We start from the raw sequence: 26,906 nt of genomic DNA, 5'->3' as shown, positions 1-26,906 counted from the left end.
GGAAGGCGCGGCGGAGGGGTGGAGAAGCAAATGGGCGCTTCTCCTATGTGCCCTGGCCGGGAATCGAACCCCGGTCCTCCGCACGCTAGGCCGACGCTCTACCGCTGAGCCAACCGGCCAGGGCCTTGTGTGGATCTTAAGATGATAAATTTCCTGCTAGGACAACAGAGAGGTTTCACGAAGTATTCTTGCTTTCTGTGTTTGTGGGACAGTCAAGCTTGGGAGAAACACTGGACACAGGAGTAGCCGAAACGTGAAGCTCTGGAAGTAGGAATGCAAAATATTGTGAATGAACCTGTAGTTAATCGAGACAGGATCATTTTCCCTCCACTTTACATCAAACTTGGCTTAATGAAGCAGTTTGTTCAGGCTTTGAATAGAGAAAGTGAATGCTTTCAACATATTATTTCTGCTTTTCTTTGCCTTGTCTTTCAAGAAGATAAAAGCAGGTGTATTTGGTGGACCTCAAATCCGAACCCTCATACGTGATGAAGAATTTGCCAGGAAGATGAATAAGGAGGAGAAAGCAGCATGGCAGTCTTTTGTGGCAGTTACAAAGAACTTCCTTGGCAACAAAAAAGCAGAAAACTATGAACTTCTGGTTCAAAGGATGCTGTTGGCTTTCTGCGACATTGGATGTAACATGAGCATTACGATTCTAACTTCCTGAACAGTGACCTTGATAAGTTTCCCGAAAATCTGGAGTTGTTAGTGATGAGCAGACTACTGCTGGAGCATCAAATGAGATTGTCCTTAACAAGTACACAAACGCAAGAGCTACAAACACAAATTTTTGTCTGAATAGAATTTAAATAAGTTTTGAGCAAATTTTATGATTAAAATAAATGTTTTAATATGTTCTATTTTGAAATTGTAGACAAATTCTGATGCAATCATATCTTTTAGTGTACCAGTGTATTTACTGCATTATATAAATTATTATATTTTCACAAAGATGATGTCCAAGAAGACATTCTACTTTATTATGTTAAACTAAATGTTGAAAATTTTACAATAAGATGAAAACCTAAAATCTTGAATTGCAAAAAACCTGTAGCTTACAGAGAAAAACTGATGTCATATTTGAGATCAGCACACTCAAATTAGGTAAGAACAAGTGTTTTTGTGGATACAACAAAAATTTTGTTCCCCAGTGTAATATCTCGTCCCTAGTCAGTGATCCAGAGATGTGGGACTTGCTGTTGTATACTCTGAATGCTTACCTCCCAAGCTAAGTATAGTTCATTTGTTCATCTACTTCCCATGTTATAGGATGTCCAAGTCGATCCCTGTTCTGTTGCCTTCTTCTGGACAAGTTTCAAATTGGTATGGGTCCTTCTAAAACACGTGTCTGGAAGTATGATGCTCTAGATGTGGTCTGACCAGTGATACTGTCATCTCTTCTTCCGGACACAGTATTTCTCTTCATGCGTACAGTCTGAGCCCCACAGCACCTCATTGGTTTGTATCAGTTATGCTGTCAAAACACCCAACTGTTCAAAGTCAGATCTCTTCCATTCCGTTCTGCCATAGCTAATTTTATTTCTTTTATTCCCAGTTACAGATTTTACTTACATCTCTATTAAATGTCATGGTGTAAGGAGTGGCTCATTAATTCAGCTTGTCAAGAAGATTGGTTTTTTTTCTTTTGTCATCCAACAGATTAGCAATCTTTTTTTCAGCTTTTTACCACCTGTAAATCTTGAAATGATACCTTCAAAGTTTTCATTGAATTAAAATTTATAACTATGTATCAAGTTGTCTACTCTATGTCAGCCTCCTGCTCCCTGCTGGGGACCACAAGCTGACTGGAAAGTAACCATTTCACCAGGGCGCTCACAGGCTGTAGGGAATAACACACGTAACTATGTCTATAGCTAAATGCAGTGGTAATTGTTGTAAGGAAGGTATGAGTGAAATGCTGAGAACTTCTGTGATTTGGTTGCAAATCACAGAAGGTCCAACCCCTCTGTTTTGGCGTGGATCCATGTGTTTCGGGGTACAGCTGTTAAATCCATGATGATCCTGCCTAGGGACGGCTGTCACCTAATTTCAGCTTTTCTCTTGTCTTCATTGCCCCAGGATACAACAAGAGGCTTGTGAAACCTTTTGCTGAAATGATCTCATACTACAGTAATCCCAGAATGTACCAACCTGACAAGCCAACCCCAAAGGAACTGAGACTTATTTTGGAAGACTTATTCATAGGGACCCCCCACCCCCACCCCGTAGCTCCTGATGATCTCATTTTTAAAATCCGGGGTGAAATTTGCCTATTCCCAATCTACTGGTAACTTTCCCATTGTTTGTGGTTACATAACAGTGTTTAGCTTGGTTTTGTAATGACATCTGAGTTTTCTGTTATCTTGGTATGTGATCTGTCTGGGTCTGAAGACTGAATTAACTTAAAGCAGCGTGACATGCTTTCTGCTGTCTTTAAATTCTTTCTTGTCACGCTTTCTAGATTGAGAATTACTCTTTCTGTATCCTCTGTTGTGTTTTTTTTGTTTGTTTGTTTCTTTGAATATCTGTTCTTAACATTTTTTGCGAATGTAAATTCATTTTTAGCCTTTGGTTTTCTTGGTCTGTCTTGTAGTTTCATCCTCCTTTTAACTATATTCCTCTTTAGGATGACGGACCAAGGGCTGGTGTTTCTTGTCCTCACCTTCCTCCAATTACTGTAACGAAGCCCTATAGTCTAACACAAGTGACCACTTTTGGTCATAGGGACTCTAGGGAAACATGTCGACCATTTCTTCTTTGATGGTCACAATGAAATTCAGAGACTCGACTCTTCATTGTTTTCTCCACCATCTTGGCTATTATCTTGTCAACTGAGTAAGGCAGAAACTTCTCAGAACGGGGGACTTCGTAGCAGCTGTGTGTAAATGGCATCCGGCATTGATACTATGAGTGATCATAGCAATATGGTTGTTCATGTGGAAAATCACACAATAATTAATAAATAATAATACAAGAAGAAGCTTTGTGCTTCCCGTACCACAAGCCTGCCTTTGCCTAACCTGTATACCTGCTTCCAAGACAAGACAGGTCACGTATCTGGCTGTGAACAGTGCTCAGATGGTGCTGCTAGGTTTCCCTGCCTCTTCTTGTGGTCCTATTGCTATCCTAACCCTCTCACAGCTGAACTTTCTCAGTGCACCTGTTACCACAACTAATTCAGTCTGACTTGTGAGTCATTTTAACTCTTTAATATGTCTTGCTTTCTTTTTTTTTTTTTTAATTTTATTTATTCATTTTTAGAGAGGAGAGAGAGAGGGAGAGAGAGAGAGAGAGGAGAGAGGGGGGGGGGAGGAGCTGGAAGCATCAACTCCCATATGTGCCTTGACCAGGCAAGCCCAGGGTTTCGAACCGGCGACCTCAGCATTTCCAGGTCGACGCTTTATCCACTGCGCCACCACAGGTCAGGCTGTCTTGCTTTCTAATGACTAATGATAAAATAACCCTGTTTCTATGTCCTTGTAGACACTTCTCAGGTCCCCTCTCCAATGTGTTGTCCAATGTATGTCAGATATTTGACACATATATCTGTTTCGAATTCTTTCGTTAAAGAAAGGCATGTATTTTTATTGCATATATATATATTGAGTTTCTGAATATTTCTTTATAGTAGATATTAAAAATGAAATTCAGGATCAAATACTTAAAGGCTCTTGACATAGTTCAGAATGTCATCATAGACAATTGGCACAGGTTTACATATTAGAGATACATCCTAGTATCTTTTATTGTTTTTAAGTGAGAGGAAGGGAGATAGTGAGACAGACTTCCACATGTGCCCTGCCCAGGATCCACCCCGCAACTCCCATCTGAGGCCGATGCTCCAATGAACTGAGCTGTCCTCAGCACCAGGGGCCATACTTGAACCAATGTAGCTACTGGCTACAGAGAAGAAGGGAAAGAGAAGGGAAAGAGGGTGTGGGGGGAGAGAAGCAGATGGTTGCTTTTCCTGTGTGTCCTGGCCAGGGATTAAACCCAGGATGTCTGCATGCCAGGCCGACGCTCTGTGCACCGAGCCACCAGCCAGGGCCACATCCTAGTATCTTATATTTCAACTTTCCTATGATTGCAGACCAGGAAGTTTGATAAAATAAAAAATGGTATTATATAATTTTAGTTTACAATTTTTTTGATAACTGAGATGAAAGTCTATGTCTATATCTTCTTTGTAATTATTCCATTGTCTCTATTTCTCTTTTGCTATTAAAAATATAACTATTTTTCTGTGCTGGTAATTCCAGGAAAATTTTCAGGTGGAAAAATTCCCTTCAGGTTTTGACTGATGATGTGTTAAATTCACTAGTAAATTTGGAAGGGATTGAAATAATTATATTTAGTCTTCCCATCTAGAAATGTGATATTATGCTTCAGGTATGCAAACCTTATGTGTGTGTGCCTGTATGTGAGATTCATACAAATTTTGGGATTTTTATTTTCTGTTAGCATATTCTATTGTTATTGCATGGGTTTTTTAATGTAGTACTAAAAAGATATCTTAAGACAGTATTTTGTTTCTGATCACCTATGGAACCGTAGTTTGCTACTTCTACTTTTCCCAATTCATTCCTTTGGCATTGTAGGTGCACAGTCATCACCTGCAAATAATGATCCTGTTTGTCACCTCTCCAGTGGTCATACCTCTGATGTCAGTTTCCCACCTCATTGTGCGAGCGAGAATGTTACAAACAAAGCTAAAGAATACTGGTGGAACCACCTTCATTTTTATACCCTCCACTCCCCGTAGACTAGAGTACTTGGCACAGGCCATGGTTCTGAAGGAACGGCGGCAGTGCGGGGCCAGAGGATGGATTGTCCTTGGAGACAGAAGGGTGGTGGCAAGGAGACTCCCCGTGCAGGGAAGAGTCACTGCAGAGGCGGGGCACTGGGGGACAGGCCGGATGGAGAGCTGGGCGTGAGCGGTCCATTTTGGCCGCTGTAAGGTTGCATGGCTGGTGGGTAGGCAGGAGAGGTTAGAAGGGTCAATTGGGTCAGACCATCAGGAGCCTTGACTTGCAGTCTGTTCTCTTTCCCTGGAGCTTCCCAAAGTTTTTCTCATGATCCAGCACGTGAAAATGATCATGTTGTAATGACATGTTGGGATACACGGAGGCTGCATGCTGCTCGGGGTGATGACGGGGAGGGTGGGATGATGCCCAAGCCCCACTCGTCACCGCGGGGGCTGCAGGTTCTCTGTGCATCTGAGTCCTCCCAGGCCACGTTCACGTGGGGGGAAGGTGAGGTTTCATCCAGGCACGTCCTCCCTCTCCGATGGCAGCTCACAGCTGGTGGGAGCGTTCTGCCGAGTGGATCCCTCCTGCCCTCAACACACACAACAACTCCTTTAGCGGTCCTCGTGATGTCAGTTCCCAGGTCAGGTACTGAGAGTCCCATTTGTGGACTTTTCCTTTAGGACCACGGCCTGTGTTCGAATTTCCTGCCCCACTGGAGTTCCCAAAGGTAGATTCTAGATTTCTCGGGTGTATATCGTAACACTTTTTTTACCTGGCCTGCTTGGATTTTGTTATTCATTGCAAGGAGAATGACATCTCAGTGCTAATGTGGCTGAATTTTGACATGTGCTCCCCTCCAGGTCAGTGCTGGTCCCTGGATGCATGAGCGCACCTGCTCTGATGATTCCGTCAGGGAACTGCTCTACGGCCTTCAAACCCCAATGATTCCAATTGTTACCCTTCCAACCTGAAAGAGCTACTGGAGACTGTGAACCAAGTCACCTGAACAGATGACTTTTCTATAAAAGGACTTAATTCCCTTGATGAAAAGAACAAATTTAAAATATGTGGCACCCTAATGTGACACTGTCACCCCATCCTGAGCTGCTGCAGCAGCAAAGAGAGCCCTTCTCAGAGCCCTTCCTCTGCCTTGATGGTTAACCAATTAAGCTAATTACGAGTAGAAAAACAGCCTGACCAGTTGCTGGCGCAGTAGATAGAGTGTTAGACTGGGATGCGGAGGACCCAGGTTCGGAACCCTGAGATTGCTGGCTTGAGTGTGGGATCATAGACATGACCCATGGTCACTAGCTTGAGCCCAGAGGTGGATAGCTTGAGCCAAAAAATCACTGGCTTGCAGCCCGTGGTTGCTGGCTTGAGCCCAAAGTTCCTGGCTTGAGCAAGGGGTCACTCACTCCGCTATAGCCCCACTGCCCCCCATCAAGCCACATGAGAGAAAGCAATCAATGAACAAACAACTAAGGAGCCACAATGAAGAATTAATGCTTCTCATCTCTATCCCTTCCTGTCTGTTTGTCTCTCCCTCTCTTTAACTTTCTCTATCTCTGCCAAAAAAAAGTATAAAAACAGATTCTGATGTAATATTGTAAAACATTTTAATACCGGTAACGGGCTAATACTCACGTATGATACACTTCATAGCGGCATTTTACTTAGATGTTTGGGAGATGGCTGAAGCTGTGCATTTAGAACTGAAATATTTGTGATTTGAACAGCTGAATACGCAATGATGTTAAGGATTTGTTCATTTCTTTGAGATGTCACCATGGTATTTTGTTCGTGGTTTTTAAAAGAATGCTTGTCCTTTAGTGATGTACACTGAAATATTCATAGGTGAAATTATATGCTATCTGAGACAAGCTTCATACTATACAGGAGGAATTAGGATAAGGAGAGCGTTGATGGCTGTCAGGACTAAGAAATAGTGTTCATTGTGCCTCTCTGAATACTTGTATGTGCTCAGAATTCTCCATAGTCATAAATGAAAACAGGAGTAGAACTCATCATTTATTTGATGAACATCAGAAACTCGACACTGTCAAGAAGGCAGGTAGCCTGTTCCAGTGCTGCCTTCAATCTGAACTGTGCTGCTTTTATTTATTTGATTTATTTATTTTCAAGTGAGAGGAGGGGAGCTAGAGAGACAGACTCCTGCATGTGCCCCGCCCACCAAGGAACCCCCGCCTGGAGCTGATGCTCCAATCAACCCAGCTGTCCTCAGTGCCCCAGGCCATCACTGCCATCGAGCCACTGGCTGTGGGAGGGGAAGAGAAGCAGATGACCTCTTCTCCTGTGTGTCCTGACACTGGGAATCCAACCCAGGATGTCCACATGCCAGGCCGACACTCTCCCACTGAGCCAACCAGCCAGGACCAGCTCTGCCTTTATAATTTTTGTTGTTTACCTATTTTCCTTCATAGTTGCTCTCTGCTTTCCTTCTTTAAATTCTAAATGTCTTGGTTTCGTCCCACTTGTAGCCGTGTCCCTTGCTACTGGCCTCATGCATGTCTCTGGTGGATTTGCTCTCTCCTCTGTCTCCCATAAAATGATTTACTACTTCTAATGTGCCCTGAGCTAGGAGCCAAGAAATTGTGGTCACATTTTTATTTTTTTCTTTTAGGCAAGATTTCTGAATGCTCCTGAGGGCTTTGCAGAAATGTTCAGTAGGTGAACAGCAGGATGCTAATTTGGGGACATTCTTATTGGCCACCCACTGGCTCCTGCTTTTTAGCTGTGTTTTGGGTAGTTGAGCTCAGAGCTTCTGAGTCAGGCTGGGGCTGTGTCTCCTGGGTGCATCACTGGATTCCGGTGCCCCTCACTGGCCGGGGACATGGAAGCCACTCAAAAATATATGCTAGTTGGCTGAATGAATGAACAGCATAAATCAGATGACTATCTTTAGTTCTGCAGACATGAATTGAGTGAAACTGATAGGCCAGTTCTCATATTAGCTCCCTGAAATATCTGAAATTGGTGTGAAAACATTTGTTCAGCGAGTGGGCTGCCAGCCCCAAAGAGTCATCAAGAACTGGACGTGTGCAAACACTACATGGTTACCTGTCCTAACGTCAAGGGATAAATGGTATGCTCCGTGATCACAAAGGGTGGACAAAGAAGTTTTGTAAAAGGAAAATTAAGGAAGACTTCACAAGAGGTGATGTTTAGCATTAGACCTGAAATGTGCATAGGGCTTTTCTAGGTATACCATGAGTATAGTAGGAAAACAAACAAACAAATATGCCAGAGGTGAAAAATGGGAGTGTTTCAGTGTCCAAGAGCTTGGTGACCCTGGGAGTAAATTGAGGTGACCGATGATTGGCTGTTAGTAATAAGCGACAAGGGGTTAAGAATGACTCTCAGACTCCTTGTTTGGGTGGCCGCCAGTCCCAGGCGGGGAATTCAGGAGGACAGCTGGGAAAAGGAGGTGTGGCAAGAATGAGTTCACTTGGGAACAAGTTGAGTTGAAAGTACCTGGGTAAACATCTAGAAGAGAGTATATGAGAGACTTTACGAAATAAGGGTATTATGGCTCTGGCTGGTTGGCTTAGTGGTAGAGCGTCGGCCCAGTAGGTTCGATTCCCGGCCAGGGCACATAGGAGAAGCACCCATCTCCTGCTCCACCCCTCCCCCTCTCGCTTCTCTCTCTCTTTCACTCTCTCTCTTCCTCTCCTGCGCCATTGGAGCGAGTTGACCCCAGGTGCTGAGGATGGCCTCCACCTCAGGCAGAGGCGGAGCTCAGCTGTTGAGCAACGGAGCAACATCCCAGATGGGCAGAGCCCCCTAGTGGGCTTGCTGGGTGGATCCCGGTCAGGGTGCATGTGGGAGTCTGTCTCTCTGCCTCCCCTCCTCTCACTGAATAAAAAAATAAAAATAAAAGTAAATAAAAATAAAGGGAATAAGAGTATTAGTGCTTGGCAGAAATTAGTCGGGAGCATTGCCTTTGGACAGTTTTCAGGATAACAGAGGTCACTGAAACAGTGTGAGACATCCCTGAGGAGTATGTGTGAAGTGAGGGGACAGGATTCCTGGGGTCTCTGCAGAGGGCATGCTCCATGGGAGACCTGAGGACTCTGCGGGCGAAGACCCTGGCTTTTTCTCTCTTACCTCTGTGGTGCGGCACGGCGGAGCGCGGGCAGCTATCAGCCCTCATGGTAACTTTTTTTTAAATGCTGCCTTTGAAAGAAGCATTTTGAGACTGCAGTAGAAGATGCTATTTGCTAGAGAAATGATGATTCTCCAGGAAGACCTAGGGAAGGTTGTTTTTCTTTTTAGTTCGTTAATCCACATTTTGGAAATTTCTGCCTGGTGGGAAGTGCATTTTTAACTTTGCAGTGGTTTTCTATATCAATGCCTAACAATTTACTGCAAACTTGAAGACACACGTTTTGCCTTAGTAAGTTCATCAGAATTACCATGTGACCCAGCATTCCATCCTAGGAATATGCTCAAATGAATAGAAGACAGGTGTTGAAACAAAAACTTGTACACCAATATTTATAGAAGCTCTACTTCCAGTAGCCAAGAGGTGGTAACAGCCAAGCCTCTGTTCATGCACACATGTGGGGGAAGGATTGATGATGAAAGTTGGAGGTCAGACATGTATATCTGAGTCCTCCCAACATCTTAGCATTTCAGTTTTTAAAAACAGATTGAATCTGTTTTACAGAGGATGTGAAGAGTCAGAGGACCACCGTTCAGTAAGACTGAGAGTCCGCAGATGGGAGGGATGAATATGAATTTGCAGTGATTACTTTTCTCTCCTTTCCATCTCCTGTTCTTCAAACATTCTCCCCTACCACCATTGGCTCCTGCTCCCCTTCCCTCACCTGTGTGCTGGAGACCATTCCTCTTAAAGTAACACCACTGAACACATTGATTCTGAGGGTACATCCCGCACTGTGATTTGCAGACCCACTTGCCATTCAAGTTCTCGAAAGCTGGCTCCACCAGTGGGTCTCCTGTCCCATTCAGATTCCTGGAGGGAGACAATTCTTACTCTCTCTTCTCCTCATGGCTGTGGATGAAGCGTGGAAAAAGCAGATGGCCTGGACTTCTCCTCATGCCTCTGTCTGCTCTCGCAGTGACTGACTACCGCGGAGACCTTCCCGGCCCACCTTCCATGTCGCCCTTTGGCAAGCCATCTGTGGACAGGGGTGTCTGCCCCTGCCCCTGCACCAGCAAGGTTACGTGCTTTTTCTTTTAAAGATAAGATTAGATCTCAGTAACTGCACCCGTCTTGGTGGTTTGTGGCAATCCCTCATGCCAGCAGGAGGATAGGGAAATGTCTGAAACACACTGTTTAGTATAGTGGCCACTAGCCACATGTGACATTTTAACCTTATGTAGGATTTAAAATAAATTCAGTTCTTTAGCTGCGCTGGCCACATTCTAAATGCCCAATACATGTGGCTAGTGGCTGCCAAATTGGAAATTACAAATATAGAATATATTTTCATCCAAAAAATTTAGTTGGACATCCAGGTCCAGAGATCAGATGTTTCATAGGGACAACTTTGAGCACCTGTTTTTATCTGTTGACTCCTGCATCTTCCTGCCTTTTTTTTGTTGTTGTTAGCTTGTTGGGACTTCTTTCAAAGAACAGCTCCTTTAAGGAACTCATCATAGCCTTTTAATTTAACGTGAGGGAAATAAACATCTTTTTGGCTGCACATAACAAAATAATCTCCTAAAATTGGCTTGACTAATGGGCATGTCCTGTGTTTGCAGAATAAAGAGTTCTTTCCATGGAGGGGCTTGGTTCTGCAGCTCAACAGTTTTCTGGGGGACCCAGGCTCTGTCTTCCTGTTGTAACATCTTCAGTGTACTGCTCTGTCTTTTTCAAGGTTGTTAGAAGGCTGACGCTGTTCAAAGGATCACCTTATTACCTAATGAAATCTAAAAGGCAGACTAGAGAGGCAGCTCTCTCTGGGCATCATCTTGTTGAGGGACCCACTGCTTCCCAGCAGCTCCCATAAGACCTTGGCGGAGTCCTCGATTGCCAGAACCAAGTCCTCTGTGTGTGGAGCGAGCTGGGGAAACAAGCACCTGGCACCTCCACCCTCCGTAGTGTCAGGCGGCTCTGCTGGTACAGCGTGTGAGACTACAAAAGCTGATGTTTGGGTCTGTTTTGTTTCCATCTCTGTCCCTAGCACCTAAGATGGTTCTAGGCGCTCAGTAAACATATGTTAGATGGATGGATAGATGGATGGATGGATGGATTGGATGATGAGAGAATGCCGTTGAAGTTCATAGTGATCCATATACATGAACCTGCACCATAAGGACATGCTATGCTCCTGTCTTCGCTCTGTTCCTGTTGTACTTGAACCAGGCTGTCCTGGTTGATTGACCCTCGGAATGAGCTCAGATTTCCCAGGGGCTGCTTGCAGCTTGTGGGAAGGCACTGACAGACCATGAGCGATTAGGACATTTGGCTGTACCCTCCACCGGACATCCCTGCGGGCACGGCTGCCCGCCTTGTCTTTTAATCTAAGTGTACAAAATATAGACCAGATTCGAGTTGTCCAACAACTGTAATGGAAGTGACGCAGAGCACGCAACTCTGAGTCATTAAAATTAAGAGTGGCCTCCGGCTGCTGTTAGACATGATGTCCTGTGTTTGCTATTCCTTTTGGGTTGGGTTTATGGGTTGGGAATGTTGGGACATGGCATGCAACAGGTGTTCCTAATTTTCCCGGTTAGACTCACTTCTCAAAGCACCTGGCAGCTGGGTTGGTGACACATCCAGTTCTCACGGTAATATGGTGACTAAACTAAGTGACGTTCACTCGGCCGGACTACATACAGCCCCCTTCACCCCACCGCTGGTTTCCTGCGCCTGGGCTGGGTTAAGCTATGGTGCAGAGCTAGACTTTGGAATTCCAAGCTCTGTCTTTGTGATGTAATAATCACCTTTTTATCAGTAATAATGGGTTATTCGCTCATCAGGTAAGGGTTTAAAAAGTCGCGGGGTTTTGTCCCATCTACCGACAAAGGGTTTGACCCATCTAATGACATAGTCACTGACTTCATTGCCATTTTGTGTCACTATTTTCACGAGCCTTGCATGCTCTTAAATGTGGCAGGTGAAATAGAGTTTCTTGCTGAAAGCGATGACTGTACAATTTGGAGTCCAGTATGCCCACGTATTTCCAACCAGCTATTCCCCTTAAAACATGCAACCAGCACCCGTGTGTTTACGGTGGTCTCCTGGACACCCTCTGATGCTGTGGCCATATTTGTTCCCTCTGATACATTTGCTGTGCATTTACAGCCTCGTTGTCATCAGTATTACTTGAACTAAGAGAAATAATGTCTTTGTAAGTGTTTCTTATAGGTCTTTGATTCATATACAATAGGTACTTCATATACCATTCATTGAATTAATTCGTTGGGCAATATTCTCAGACTTGTTCACACTATGAGCATAAATAGATATAGGCACTTAGCTACCTTTTATTCTAATAGGTCCCCCTCCCCTCCAATAGCTTTAGTGCTTGTAGAATTATTGACTCAGCTTCCGCATCTTTCTGCTCAGTGATTCTTCTACTTCAGTCATGTTAGACCTCGATATACGTCTAGGTGTGTAACCTTGGGCACACTATGTAATTGTTGTGTGTCGTGGTTTCCTTAATTGGTAAAATGTGAGTGATCACAGTACCTCCTTTGTAACACTGCCCTGGGCAAATTCGTTAATACACAACCCACATTTATTTCAAAACCACTCTTGGTCAGTTGCAACCGTTGGTTGGCAATAACTATAAAAGTTGGGCCCAATCAGCGAACGCCTTCTGTGGGCATTTAATGAGCTCTGTAGGACTGGCAGTAGAGCATGTGGCATATAGTCTTACTCTGTGAAAATCGTGGGCTACACATCGTGTGTGGGGTAGAATTTGTAGCAACCTCTTGTGTGGGTACACGGACTCACGATGGGTCTGTTGTGTGGACAGTCGCCTCCAGGTAACACTCTCTGGACTTCCACTCCTCAAGCTTATTACAGTTCTCTCTCATGTGGAGAATGTCTGTGTATCGCCCGCAGCAGATGTGGTCCTTGTCCTACTCAGCTCTCCCTGGCTGGGCCCGTGCCTCCATCTCCCAGCTGTTGCGGGTACTGACTGCTGGTGACTCACACCTGTACCCATCTCTGGAGGCCTGCCCTTGGCTGACATATTTGGGAGATTATGAGATCATACCCCCGCCCCAGTTCCCCAGGGGTGGCTCCTAGCCAATGGCTGGAACAGTCTCACCCTTTGCCTTTGTACTGGACAACTTCTCTAGGTTACTCCACACTCTAGAGCTCCTCATTTGGCTCAAGCTGAGGTTAGATTTCTGAAACCACATCCTCGTTTCGCTTTTTCCTCCATTCCAGCTTGATTCTGTCACTCCTGCTTTCCCCTGACTGCCCCCTTCCCCATAATCAGATGTGCGAGGAACTCCATCTCAAGTGCTGCATCTAGGGGACTGACCGAAGGTGTCTGTCCTGTTAGTGCTTCTGTTTTCTCCTCAGTTCCAGCATCACTTGCAGTTAATCCCCAGTATCAAGTAGTTTGTGGTTGACTCAGCGTTAATGCCTTCCATCATCTTATCTACCTGTTTGTTTCAGTGTAGGACTGCGATGAAGGCCCCACATGTTACCATCTGAAAGTTAATTTCACAGCCTGAGTCAATTATATTTCCCTCTTAGGGTTGTTGGAACAGTCACACTGGCTGTTCTTTTGAAAACACTTTGTGCTCTGCCTGGAATGTAGAAAGGGCTTAATTAAAGGGTAGCTGTTTGGTTATTGATAGTACTCATTGAAGGGACTCGTCTACTGGAGAAGATGCCTCTTTCTCATTCGCAGAGCCCCTGACGGTGGGCACCTCCAGCACCATGCTTCATTACCTGTGGTTTCCTTTTCCACTATTCCCGGGAAATACAAGCTGCTTGGTGTCAACCAGGCATGTGTGGGCTCTTCAGAGAGGATGTGAGCTATAGCTTTTGCTGATGTTCTTAGTGGAAATACCCCCCATACCCCCCGGTCCAATGTCAAGCTGCCAGCATGACGTCCCTGAACACAGAGTTGGAAAGCGGTGCCTCCAGTTGGCTGTTGTCACTCAGCATACCTCTCCAGTCCCTGTTCTCTGTATCCTGAACACGTAACACGGTGTATTTAACTTACCTGTTCAGTAGGTAACTAAGATGCCATTATTAAGTGGTTAGCATGTGATCAGATGCACTACATTGGTGAAACACCTTGGCCCCTCATTTTTGTTATATCACTGAGTAAATCCCTCCCCCCCACCATCAAACACATACATTGCAGTCTCAAGTCTGGGGTGTACTAGACACCCAAACGGCAGTTAAGTCACCTCTCCTGGCCTCATTTTCCCTAGAGCTGGACAGAAAAGTCTCTGTCGTTCCTTCTCATCTCAAAATCCATAAAGCCTTATGAATGTATAATTTCAGTCCCTCATTCCTTCCTTAATTTCCCTCACTCTTGGTATGAATGCTGAGTTATTCAGTGTGCTGGATGTTGGAAATACAAAGAGGTGTATGATGTGGCCTTGGCCAGTGAGACTCTCAATGTCTTTTTATTTTTTTAATATCTCATCACATCGAGACCATGAGTGTGCTCATTGCCAGACAGGGTTGTGCAGATGTACCAAGGGCCAGGGTTTCAGTCTGTCACAAATGTCATCACTCTGACGCATCCAGGTGCTGTGCTGATCATTTCCACTTTGTAGAAGAAATCAGGAAAGGCCCGATTAGCAAGCCGTGCTTTTAGAAAAGGTCACCAAGCTAATGTCAATGGTGTGGAGAGCATCCTCAGTGAGCAGCCGGATCGCCCTGCTCTCTGAGGTCGCTTTAAACCAATTTTTTAGAGAGTGTCATTTATTTAAGACTCTCAAGCAGAATCTAAAGCATCATTTTGAGTTTAAGTCTGAGAATTACTTTCCCCAGGTGCTTTCTCACCTCTTTGGGTGAGAAAAGCGTGGAGAGTGACTCTCACACTTCTGTGTGTAACTCAGGTCACGTCTACCTCTTGGCTCAAGGGCCTCTTTGTCCTCTTCAGCCATGATCCCTGCAGTTCATTTTTAAGAAGGCTACATTGGTTTCCAACAAGAATGACTTCTGGGAGCATTTTCCAGTTGCTGAGAGCTATTTTTAAAAAAGGAGAATTTCTTTTGTCTTGACAGGGGCTGATCACATCCGGAAATACTGGAGTCGCTACTACCAAGGGTCTCAAGGGGTGATATTTGTGCTAGACAGCGCGTCTTCCGAGGGCGACTTGGAAACAGCCCGAAACGAGCTGCACTCGGCTCTGCAGCACCCGCAGTTGTGCACACTGCCCTTTTTAATTCTGGCCAACCATCAAGACAAACCTGCCGCCCGCTCGGCCCAAGAGGTATGTCTCTCTCGGCTGCTACCCTGCCCTTTCCCTGCCAGGATGCCCCTCGTGAGGGGTGTGTGGTCGGTCCTGCTGTGTGGCAACACGAAACGCGAGCTTTCTTAGGAAGCCTGTATCGATGTGATAGGAACGATCGTTTCCATGCTTCCTTCCCCTTGGAGAGCGTAGCCTTTTATTCTTTTAACTGCTTAGCGAAATTCGAGGACTTATCTGAATACTTTTCTCATCTCTTTTAAAGGGCTAGTGGCCTGGTTGTGTAACATTTTTTTTTTTTGCCCACCAGCCTATTTAGATCATTCTTCTGTTGTCCAGCATCTCAAGGGATGCATTGTTGTGTCACCATGCATCACTTGCCTTCGGGTGTCCTGTTCTTGTCCCTTTGAGATGGCTCCCTGTTGACCACAAGCAGTGGGTCCTGTTCTGTCCTCAGCCAGGCTGGAAACTGATGTCTGATCTTGCAAGCTCAGGGCCACCACATGGGCTCCCTGACGCCGGGCCCGTTCTTTGTCTTCCTCGCGGAACTTCCTTCTGTAGCTTTTCTGGCTCCTGTAGGAGCGAAAGACTGAGTCTGGGCGGCTGATCTGTGTTTCGTGTCAGCAGAGATGCTGATTTGTGGCACTCAAGCCATAAAGTGCTTAAATAGTTCTCAAAGGTGAAATGATAGTGAATTTGAATCTGTGTGCAGTGAAATTAAAACATTTGGTGTATCCCTTTTACCGTAACTTCCAGGATACGTTCCCCCCCTCCTTCAAAAAACTGTGTGCTTCCCTTAACATCTTTGGACTAAGGTGATAAATAGGAAGGGCCCTACTCTTTGGTTTGAAAAATGAACGCAAGACCTCACACACTCCGTGTGTGGGACCCGTGGGCAAGGAGCTCTGCTCCTGTACCTGTCCCTCCCCCGTGAAATGGGAACAGTATGACAGAGATGTTGTCCTTCCTGAGTTGCCTCATTCAGCATTGGGTAGTCAGCACCTTTCTCCTTTATTACATTTCATGAAATACCGTAGAGATAATCTTAATTCCTTAAGATGTAAAAAAAAATAGCAGTACAGATTTATCCAGAGGGTCATGACTATGCTGGTCTTCCCAATCTGTTCCTAAGAGCTTAGGTAAATCTTTGAACTTCTCAGCACCAGTTTTTCTGTCTATAGAGTGGATAGAATAGTATGTATATAATGATGGGTAGCTTCAAGTGTTAAATTAGCTTGTGGTTAGAAGGTGCTTTGCTGAAAATGTTCTCATGAGTTTATTATAGGAATTATGATAATGTCTGCATTTCAGAAGGCATGAGTAGTATAACATTTGTATAGATACAATATGTAACATATAGAATAAAATATAGTAGAAACTAGATATAATACAAGTGGCACTATTGCTTGAAAAATAGCTGAAAATAATTTTTTTTAATTTTAAATTTAATAAACTGTTTTTCTTAGACACCATAACATTGAAGCTAATATGTTCTTTAAGCCTAAGATATGACTCGTGGTAATCCTCTATAGTACGTAAAAACTGTGACATGGAGGAGAGGAAGTTTTAAAACAGTAACTGCTTCGGAGTGTACACCACGTCTCCTAGGGGCTGTATCTCCTAAGAGAAGGACAAATACCTCTTTGTGACTCATCTCCTAGTAAGACAGACTGGAAATGTAGAATAATCATAGATTTGGTCTGATCATTTCGATTCTAAATTTATATGGACTGGAGCATCCATGACTTTGACTTTTCTTTTTATGTCAATTTTAAATGACTTTCACGCAGAATTTTTGCTTCTAGTGGCACTCACAAATGCCATGCTGCGGATTGCTTTATGTGCAGCATTTCCCCTGTGACTGAGTATAGAAACACATACTATACCGAAGTTCACATGCTAAGTGTATGTGAACACTGGAATCCAATATACGCGCAGATTCCATTACCAGGCTTGAACTGCGTCAAAACCTGAGGGAGAGCTCACACTTTGGATTCGGGAGGAAAAGAAAGAGCAGCTTCCCATTTTCCCATTGCTCGCATGACTGAGGTTTCTTGCAGAGCCTTAGGCTGCCTTGCAGAAATAGTCCCAGGAATGTTTTAGGAATTAAGTTCATACCTTACTGTTAGCGTAAAAATGAAATTGTGAGACTGAATCTTCAACTTTTTATAAACCATAACCTCAGAATGTCTGAGAATAGACATGGGGAGAAGAGGAGAGAGGTAGATAATTGAAAAGTGAGCCAAGGTACATGTTACTGGAAATGTGTTTAGAAGTGGTCCCATGTTGATTACACTTTATTTCCTTATCATGAAGGTATTACATTGCCCCTGGGCTCGGTTGCTTATAAACATTTTTATTCATTTTTACCTGTTCATTTGGGTGCACTTTGTTAAATTTCCATTTTGCTAAAAAGATGGTGTTTTGCTCTGCAAAATAACCTGTGAATTTTAGGCAAACCCGTGTTCTTTCAGCATCAAGGAAGATGCGTTCCGTTTATCAAAAAAACAACAACTTTGAACAGTTTTTTGATGCAGTTAAGAAAAGACGAGTCATGGAGGCTCACTGGCTGACTTTTCCCTTCCTCTTGTGGGAATGACTGCATTTTATGCTGAATGCACTATGCAGAAACTTTCCAATTATTTATCTTGACACTGCAGTAAAACTTAAGGATTCACTAGTTATTTGATGAGGATCCTGAGATATTGAGCCGAGAAGCCGGTGGAAGTCAGCAAAATCCAAAGGAGAGAAAGCTGAATTATCCCTGGGATCCCCACAGAGGAAGAAAACCGTCAGGAAGTTATATTATATATATTCAGTTCCATCCTCTGTGCAGTGCACACTGCTCGGGTGGGTAGGGAACTGAATTTAGACAGAAAGACGATGGTTAAAATTCCTTTGTAAGCCACAGACAGAGGGCAACGCGCCCAATTATTTTATTGCCTTTTTATAATGCGGGGGTGGGGGGTTCTGTACTCGGCTGTGTCCTGTCTGTGACACACCTGGCGATGGCCTGGTTTAACTCATCATAATTTTAATATTTTAACGTCGTGAGAATTGATAATAGAAACCTCTTCACCCCCAAATCAGCTTTAAAAAAAATTTTTTTTTAAATAGCAAAACACTGGGAAAAAAGAATACCCTTTACACAGTGTCTGAAAGCCAAGCAGTTCTTGCAACAGATGTTTGTTGTGCTCACTTTGGGGAGGGGTATAGCACAGTTTTCCAGCATTTACTTATTATAACCCACTGTTTTTCTCCGTAGAAAACATAACATAAAAATCTTCTGCTTATGTCATGGAGTCCACTTGATTCTTTAGGGAAAATTCTGGTTTGACATAAACGACAAATCTGTTAAATGAGAATCATCTTAAGGGTAATGAGGTTGGTTTTGTTTTTTATTTGTACTGAATTGTCATTATATCTAATTTGTTTTACAACCCCTCCTCAGAGAACACACTTCAGCTCTAAAGTTCTATGATAGATCAGAGGGCTTTATGAGAGGTTAAGTTCATAGAGTTGCCGATAATTGGAGCCCTGTTTCTCTCTTCAGAGTTGCCTATGTGACTCTTTAATCACCTAGCTTTTTAAACTCTGATTGTCATTCCCTTGAGAATTACCAAATCTTATAAAATGACACATTTGGTCAACAGGAAAGACTCAGTTTATTCTTTCAGCAGTGTAATCTGATTTCATATTTGTCCATATTCCCGAACCCCAAAGTATTTAACTTCCTCAGAAGTACCGTGTTAACTATTAATATTTGTCCATTTTTTTTCATTAAAGCAAATATTAAAAAATATGAAAACTGTGCAGCAGAGATCTTTGAAGTACAATAATAAGGTCAAATGACTCGATTGGTTCCATGGCTCATTAATTGTAGTACAAGGAAACCCAGCTTTTAATTTAGAATGTCAGCATTAAAGGAACAATTTGGGATCAAGCATTTTATTTCTTAATTTTCATGCATTTGCAACTCGGTCTACTGTGTGATGTTCTGTTCGAAAAGAAGGAACAATAAATATCAGAAGAGTGTTTGCAAGTATTTGTCATGATATAAGCATTATTTTTTGAGAGCATGTTTGGTTTTGATTATAAATATTCGTATTTTTGAGCAGTATTTTAAATATGTAGTGACTCATGAATAGCTTATCGGGTTCTCACTTATTAGTCTGTAGACATCTTCTGGAAGACAGTGCTGGACTGTGTTTTATTTGACTTAATTATGATTACTATCTATCAACAAATATTTCTACATTGTGTGCTTCCCCCTTCCTACTAAGAGTCAGAGAGAGAGTTTTGAAGGATTGGAAATTTTGGACAGTGTTTATAAATAATACGCCTCTAGTTTAAATTTTTATTTTATATTCTACTTGACAGTGAGTAGGTTTGTTTGTTTCAGTAGCTCTACAAAGTAGAAAATATCTGATTTTACATTACAATTTTTTTATTAGAAAATGCAAGGCAATGTTTCAATCACATAAAACATTTAGCTTAATTTAATATTATTTTCTGTATATGGAGCAAAACGTGTGTGTATGTTTATAAAGTAACCAAAGTATCATATAGTTTAAATCTTCAGTCTTCCAAGTGTCTTGACCTGCCTCTTGGCAGCCTTTTAGAATACTGATTTGATTTCACATAGAGCAGTGTACATACCTATTGTGTGAGCAGTTTGAAAACTCCCTTTTGGGACATATACTTACTCTACAACGATATGAGATTATTTTTTTGTCCGTTCTTTACAGATGTACATCGCTCCATTAAAATTTAATCTTACAGAAACTATTAGGGGTTTGGAAGTCAATTTTCCAAGGAATGACTCAGTGGTCTCCTGAAAATGTTTACTTCCTTGCAACAGAAGCTGGAAATAGCAATCATTTCATTAGTTAGTTACAAAAGTATCCTAAACCGTAAATGTATTTTAAAGAGCAATGAACACAGCCGGAATATTTTATTCTACATTCAAGGAATTTTTTTTAATATGCATTCTTTGAAAAAATTAATTTGTATATTAGGTTTCATGGATTCTAAAGGTAGCCACTTTGATCAACCCCATTTGAGGGACTTCTGTGTGCCTGTGCCTGCCCCCCCCCCCAGGCATTACTGGGAGAATGCCCTGCCCACAGTTTCCAGCAACAAGTATGTTATGTAAGAGAGGTCGGTTCTTCCAAGAACATCTTGTAGGTGGGATAACGAAGCGTACATTTGAGAATAGAACACTGTTTATCTCAAAGAATTCATTCTGTTCTCTAATAAGACCCGCATTTCTTCTCAGTCTTCCTTCAGGCCCATGCACATCTCTCTTTCACATTAAGCTGGCAAGCTTGGGGATCTCTTCCATTTCTTCCTCGTGCTTACTTTCCCCATCCTGGCACTTTTGTGCCTCGCCTCCCACCTCTGCCCCGAAACAGTGTCCCCAGCCCACCCCCTCCGCCCCTTTCCTCTGCACGGACTGGGAAGAACAACTTCCTGTCTGTTTTTCATGATATCCCCATTCAAAAGCAGGAGGCCTTCTGATTCCTGCTCAAGTCAAATGACATGCCCCAGATCTGACAAGGGAGTGCGCTTGGTCATTAACTTCCCTTTTCTACTGCTCACTGCTCCTGTTGCCCTGGGGAAACTACTAGAAGGTCATGTGTCACAGCAAGAAGTGGCCCTGAGCACCCATGGCTGAGCCAGGTACCCTCCTGACTTCCCTAGGCATTCTGGACCTTCCAAATCATAATATTAGATTGAATTGTCTGGTGTTTTGTTTTGTTTTTTTCTGAGCTCCTTGAAGGACAGTACGTCCCAGACTGGTTCATATCTCGGTGCCAAGTAGCTGTTCTCTGAATGAGTTTCTACTTCTGAGTCTTTTTGTGCACGCTTTCCTCCTGGCTGAACAGGACCCCCTCCCCTTGAGTTTTCTCACTCCCCCCGCCCAACCAACCCTTCTGTTTCCGTTCTTGAGTGTAAATGTGTTCCTTGTACATCAAACCCGAGCTTTGACTATTGCTCTGGAACCACATCTTGAATGAAAGCTCACTACGCTGTGTTTGTGGTTCCAAAAACACTTTCCTAGTTACTATGTTTGCACATGTTTGTTTTCAGGTGTTTTATGTACTTAGAGTTGTATTTGTTCTCTCCTGGACCTTGCTTACAGCAGGCTACCATTTATTTATTTGTTTGTCTGTTTATTTATTGCTAGAATCCCTCATAGAAAGTGATAGGACATCTTTTAATATATCTTTAAATATGTTTTAAATTTGTCTCTATTTGCCTGACCAGGCAGTGGCACAGTGGATAGAGCATCAGACTGGGATGCGGAGGACCCAGGTTCGAGACCCCGAGGTCACTAGGTTTAGCGCGGGCTCATCTGGTTTGAGTAAAGCTCACCAGCTTGGACCCAAGGTCGCTGGCTCGAGCCGGGGGTTACTAGATCTGCTGTAGCCCCACGGTCAAGGCACATATGAGAAAGCAATCAATGAACAACTAAAGTGTCACAGTGCGCAAGGAAAAACTAATGACTGATGCTTCTCATCTCTTTGTTCCTGTCTGTCTGTCCCTGTCTATCCCTCTCTCTGACTCTCTCTCTGTCTCTGTAAAAAAAAACACAAAATTAGTTTCTATTTTAGAGAGCATTCCCACGGCTGGCATCCCAGACTCTCTTACTGTCCATAGTTCCCGTGTGGAGGAGACTGGTACACAGCAAAGCTCTGTGGGGACATGTGGCAGGTGCTTTTTATCAGATGAATCAGTTGATAAAGACAAACTATGCTTTGTAATTAATAAAATGGTTTATTACATTAGTGAAACTTAGAAGGATTTTTAAAAATTCTTACATTTCACACTTATTTTTCTATCCCTAAGTAAAACAATATTATTTTGCTTCTTTCTGGATCTTTCTAAAAGAATTTATATCTGGTTGTACTAGTGAACTTGACCCTTTATATTTGTGTTATAATTTTGTATTTTTTTAAAAATTAGTATTTCATTAGCCCTCATTCGACAAAGGCAACAAGTGACTGCAGAGGTTCACAGAACCATTTTCTTGGCCCTTAATTTTATTTTTGCACATATGATGCATGTATGTATATGTTTATTCATTTAGCAAAAGAAAACTCAGTTTAACGACATGTTCCATAGCTACAAAGTTAATAAAAAGTTTTTTGAGTTAAATTAATTTGAGGATAGACACATACCTAATGTCAGTAAAGTGCTTTGAAGATAAAAAGCACAATAAGCGTTAGTTATTATCATTATGATAATTATTATTATTATTATTATTACATAGTGTCTGCTTAAAAGTACCTTTGGTTACTCTGGGATGACTGAGACTAATGAGAGGGGTTAATCTGCTGGAATTTACCCAGAATTAAGAATTTGAGACGTAACACACTAAAGGTTTTTTGTTGTTTTTTTAAATTAAAATATTTTTTTAATAGATCAAGGGATACATTTGTTGATTTTCTTCCCTAAAGAAAAATAAACTTCCCGGAATGCAGAAACATCAGAACTCATTTTGAATAGTTTGAATGTTTTCTTCTATAATTTCTTAAAAAGATGTTGAGGACTAAGTATAGGTCTTCTAAAAACATAGACTTTGACTTCTAAAGAGTCAAAACCCATTGTTAGTTATTTGAGCTATATAGAGCTCAAATTTATCATTTTATATACTGAAAGCAAGAGAGCGTGATTATAGGAAGAAAATATGAAAACTTAATTTTCATTACAAAAACAAAGAATTATAGCTGAAGCATTATAAAAATAAGTAAGACTAATTACATAAATTGCCTCCTGTGAGACTATTTTAAGGAAGAGTCTTTAGGTGACCCTTTATGAAGAAGACTTGAAGTTTAAATCAAATCTCTTAGACGACACTGCAGAGATTGTCAGCACAGGTTAGAGATGCAGGAAATATTGAAGGCGTTTCACAGGAAAATATGTAAAAGTCCAATGTACAGCCAGCCTCACACTCAGGAAGACATTGCTAAGCTGTCTGAGGAAGACATCCCCCGATATGGTGGCAAATTACATAGAAAGGCCATCGAGAGAATGGAAAGGGAGAAGATGCCTAGAGCCAATGATTGACAACTGACAACCTACAGTTGGTTGGAGAACCAGTTGCTGGAGGGACTGACTGCAAGGATGTTTGGAGCTCAGCTGCCAGAACACCAGAAAGCTGGAGCCATGTGCCTCCAGTTCAACCACACTGGACTGTTTCAGAGGAATGGGGAGAGAGGCTGAGAAAAGCCACTGACCCTGAGACCAGTTTCCAGGCAGCTGCACAAACTATACTATTGTAGTGAAAGGTTTTGTCTAGTAACCACAGCACTGCCAGACTACAGACAGTCTGGGGACCAGCAAAGTGTACCATGAGGCAGACATCCTGAACTTAAAGCATGGAAAAGGCAGGTGAGAAGTCCTTTTCTGACAGTGACTTTAAAAAGTTCTAGGCCCTGGCCGGTTGGCTCAGCGGTAGAGCGTTGGCCTAGCGTGCGGAGGACCCGGGTTTGATTCCCGGCCAGGGCACATAGGAGAAGCGCCCATTTGCTTCTCCACCCCTCCGCCGCGCCTTCCTCTCTGTCTCTCTCTTCCCCTCCCGCAGCCAAGGCTCCACTGGAGCAAAGATGGCCCGGGCGCTGGGGATGGCCCTGTGGCCTCTGCCCCAGGCGCTAGAGTGGCTCTGGTCGCAACATGGCGACGCCCAGGATGGGCAGAGCATCGCCCCCTGGTGGGCAGAGCATCACCCCCTGGTGGGCGTGCCGGGTGGATCCCGGTGGGGCGCATGCGGGAGTCTGTCTGACTGTCTCTCCCTGTTTCCAGCTTCAGAAAAATGCAAAAAATGCAAAAAAAAAGAGAAAGTTCTAATATGAAAAATCACGTGTTTTTGGACTTCTTCCTCTAAGAAGAAAAGCACGTAAGGGGAAATAACTGCTTTTATCTTTTCAGATGAGAAGGGAACTCTGTGACTTAGAGACAGGCATTTTCTCCTTCCCACTTGATTTTTTTTTCACCTATGAATTGCAGGGGCCTTTGGTGAAAACAGTGGCCTCGAGGTAAGCAATGGTGCAGACAGTAGACTGACTGCCCCTCGGAAGGGACTACTCTTTTGTGTGTGTGGGCTCTGGGGAAAGGGAATTAGCCCACACCTGAGTGGCTCCGCCAAAGAACCTCATCTCCCTTTTCGTTTACCGGTACTTGGACTCTCATTCTTTTTTTCTCTTTGGTAATCTCTCCGTTTGTAGACTTCTATATTCGACCACAGTGGGTCTGTTATTGAAACATTCACATCACTATGAGATTTTGTCTGGTGGTTTTGAGTGAAGCTAGGTTGCAGACCGGTGGCACACACAAGGTGTCCCCACCAGTGTTTTGAACAAAAGTAGCATCTCGTTTGACAGGTGTCATTCATTCCCTCTTGGCGGGGCCGTGGAGGCCTCTGTGTGTTTGCTGTCACAGTTTCCAGGAGTGAAGCAGCGGTCACCTTTACGAGAAATTTCCGAAATCTGTATTTGTACACACACACATCTTTGATCAATAAATCAGATTCTACTCAGCTTTAATGGAAAAGAGTCAAATAGCATTTCTTTTTTTTAGGCTTACATTCAGGTAGTTTTCCTATTTCAGTATCTAATTATCTGAGTTCAGTTGTGTTAAACACAGGGTACACAGGGTGGATGTAGTTCATGTCACACCTGGGATAAGATTAGGGGCTTTAAAGAAATGCTCTTTCAGGAAGCTCTTAGACTAACATAGTGAAATGTGGACAGTAAACAGCTCCATAAAATAACTGAAACTGACTTTTTAAATGATAAGTGAAACCACCTAAGCCTCAGGGGAAGGGGTGTCTACACATGAACTATGAAATAATTCGGAGGTTGCAGAGAACACTATAACTTTAACATGTAGGATTTATAGTAAGTTATTATTTCTTTTTAGACTTGGTTATGACTATTCGTTAAGCTCAGGACAAGTCTTTATTGAAAGGGACCAGAGTGGATATTCAGAGTGACGAGTATGTAGTTTGGACAAGGAGAACAAAGAAATCACAGAATGAAGGTATGAGCTTAGCAGAGGAACCCTGGGAGAACAGCTGGTGGGAGAACTACGATTGTTGAAGGTGCTAGAAAGGAAAGATACAACATTGAAAAGAAGATTGAATAATCATTACGGGGATCCTGAAAAATGAGCCAAGAAAGATCTTGAGAAAGAAGCCGTATAATCTACGTGTATTAGGTTGTATCTTTCTCATTGTTTGTGTTATTGGGGTTACACAGAAGCAAATTATTGTGCCCAAATGCCCTAATTTTCCAGAATGTAAAAAACATTCTTAAGCCATTCTTTCTTTCTTGTGATATAGAAAGATGTACATTTTACTCAGTTCTAGAATAGTTTTATTTAAAAATGGTGCTTGTCAAACTTACTGGAAAATTAAGTCTAAATAGTTGAATTATATAAATGTCTGGGTAGAGATCCATAAGTGTAAAAATGCATGTTTTGGGCAATAAAAAAATGCCAATTTTTCTTATTTTTATATTGACTTTGATGTTATTCTTTAATGAAAGTTCAAGTTTAGATGTCTTTCTGTTTTTCCTTAATTAATAATGGCTTTTTAATGACTTATGTTAATAAGCAAATTAAGCTCACTTTTTTTGGTTAATGAGGAAAAACAGACTTTGAGGTAAAACATGAGATTACCAGGCTGCTTGAATCTGTTACAGAATATTTATTAATAGAGCTATTTCTTCTACACTTTACCAGAAGTCTTATTTTTTTTCTTCTTTTTTCGTCAGACTGTATCAGCAGAGATTTCTGTTCTAGGAAAATATAGTCTATCTTAATGTGCAGGATCCTTTCTTTAATTATTCAGAACATTAGTTCCAGCAGTGGAGATGCAGGACGTGTAGAATATTTTGTTTAATCTGTACTAACTCCATATGAGGCGCTAGACATTGCTTTTTTTTTCTTTTCTTTTTTTATGAAACACTAGGTACAAATCTGTGTTTTCATCGTTTCAGCTGTTAAAAGTGGAATACAAAATTTATCATTCCTTTACACTTGTTCTTGTTTGGATTCTCGTTAGTCAAAATTTTGCCATATGGTTCTTTGGCCATAGTACAGCTGAACAACAACAAAAAAATGGGTGCTCTTAAAAATGTCATATTTCTAAGACGTTAAAACAAGAGACATGGCTGTGATTCCTGAGTTGACTTTCACTGACACTATTTTTAGAATGACAACTCTCCTCCAATGCAGTTTGCTCACAAATATGTGTAAGTTTGTTATAAACTGCAGTTGAGAGACTTGATCTGTCGATTAAGATCCCACGACTCAACATTCTACAGAGATGGATGTTTCTTGTTCTCACTTGGGTCTCCACGGAGCATTGCATAATGTTTAAGAATCCATTCCATCTCATTATTGAGAATACTCTGGATGATGAATAGCATCACCTGGCACACTGTAAGAAGGGACGGGAAGTGTGCAGTGGAGAGAACTCCCTTTTCTGCTCCTGGACCCTGTTCCTCCCGCACACAGCCCTCCGCCCTCAGCCCGGCTCCATCATGAATAACTCGGCATGTCAAAGGTTAGGAGCACCGATATAATGAATTTTCCTTAACACATTGAAGTGTGGATTATACATGAATTAATGTAATTATCCTAAAGATGGTACTTCTGAGATACTTGCAGTAAGAAACTATAATTCATCTCAACAAAGCTCATTTTTGTAATCTAGGCCTCTGTCACCATGAGTTTTAAGTAGTTTATTGAGTCACACGAAGGAAAG

At 42.5% G+C, this 26,906-nt stretch overlaps 1 protein-coding gene across 3 annotated transcripts in view; it reads left to right on the top strand.

The window, feature by feature from the left end:
• ARL15 (ADP ribosylation factor like GTPase 15) overlaps positions 1–26,906 on the top strand; it is a 378,507-nt gene that overhangs the window by 175,014 nt on the left and 176,587 nt on the right. For all 3 annotated transcript variants that reach the window (XM_066240796.1, XM_066240799.1, XM_066240800.1), the window contains exon 4: positions 14,949–15,157. In XM_066240796.1, coding sequence (XP_066096893.1) covers positions 14,949–15,157 — 209 coding nt within the window. The remainder of the gene's footprint in view (positions 1–14,948; positions 15,158–26,906) is intronic.

This window comes from Saccopteryx bilineata, chromosome 1 (genome assembly GCF_036850765.1).
Source record: "Saccopteryx bilineata isolate mSacBil1 chromosome 1, mSacBil1_pri_phased_curated, whole genome shotgun sequence".
In the NCBI taxonomy this organism is placed as follows: Eukaryota; Metazoa; Chordata; class Mammalia; order Chiroptera; family Emballonuridae; genus Saccopteryx; species Saccopteryx bilineata.
The sequence above is the reverse complement of the archived record's forward strand: the minus strand, read 5'-3'. Positions and strand labels throughout refer to the sequence as shown.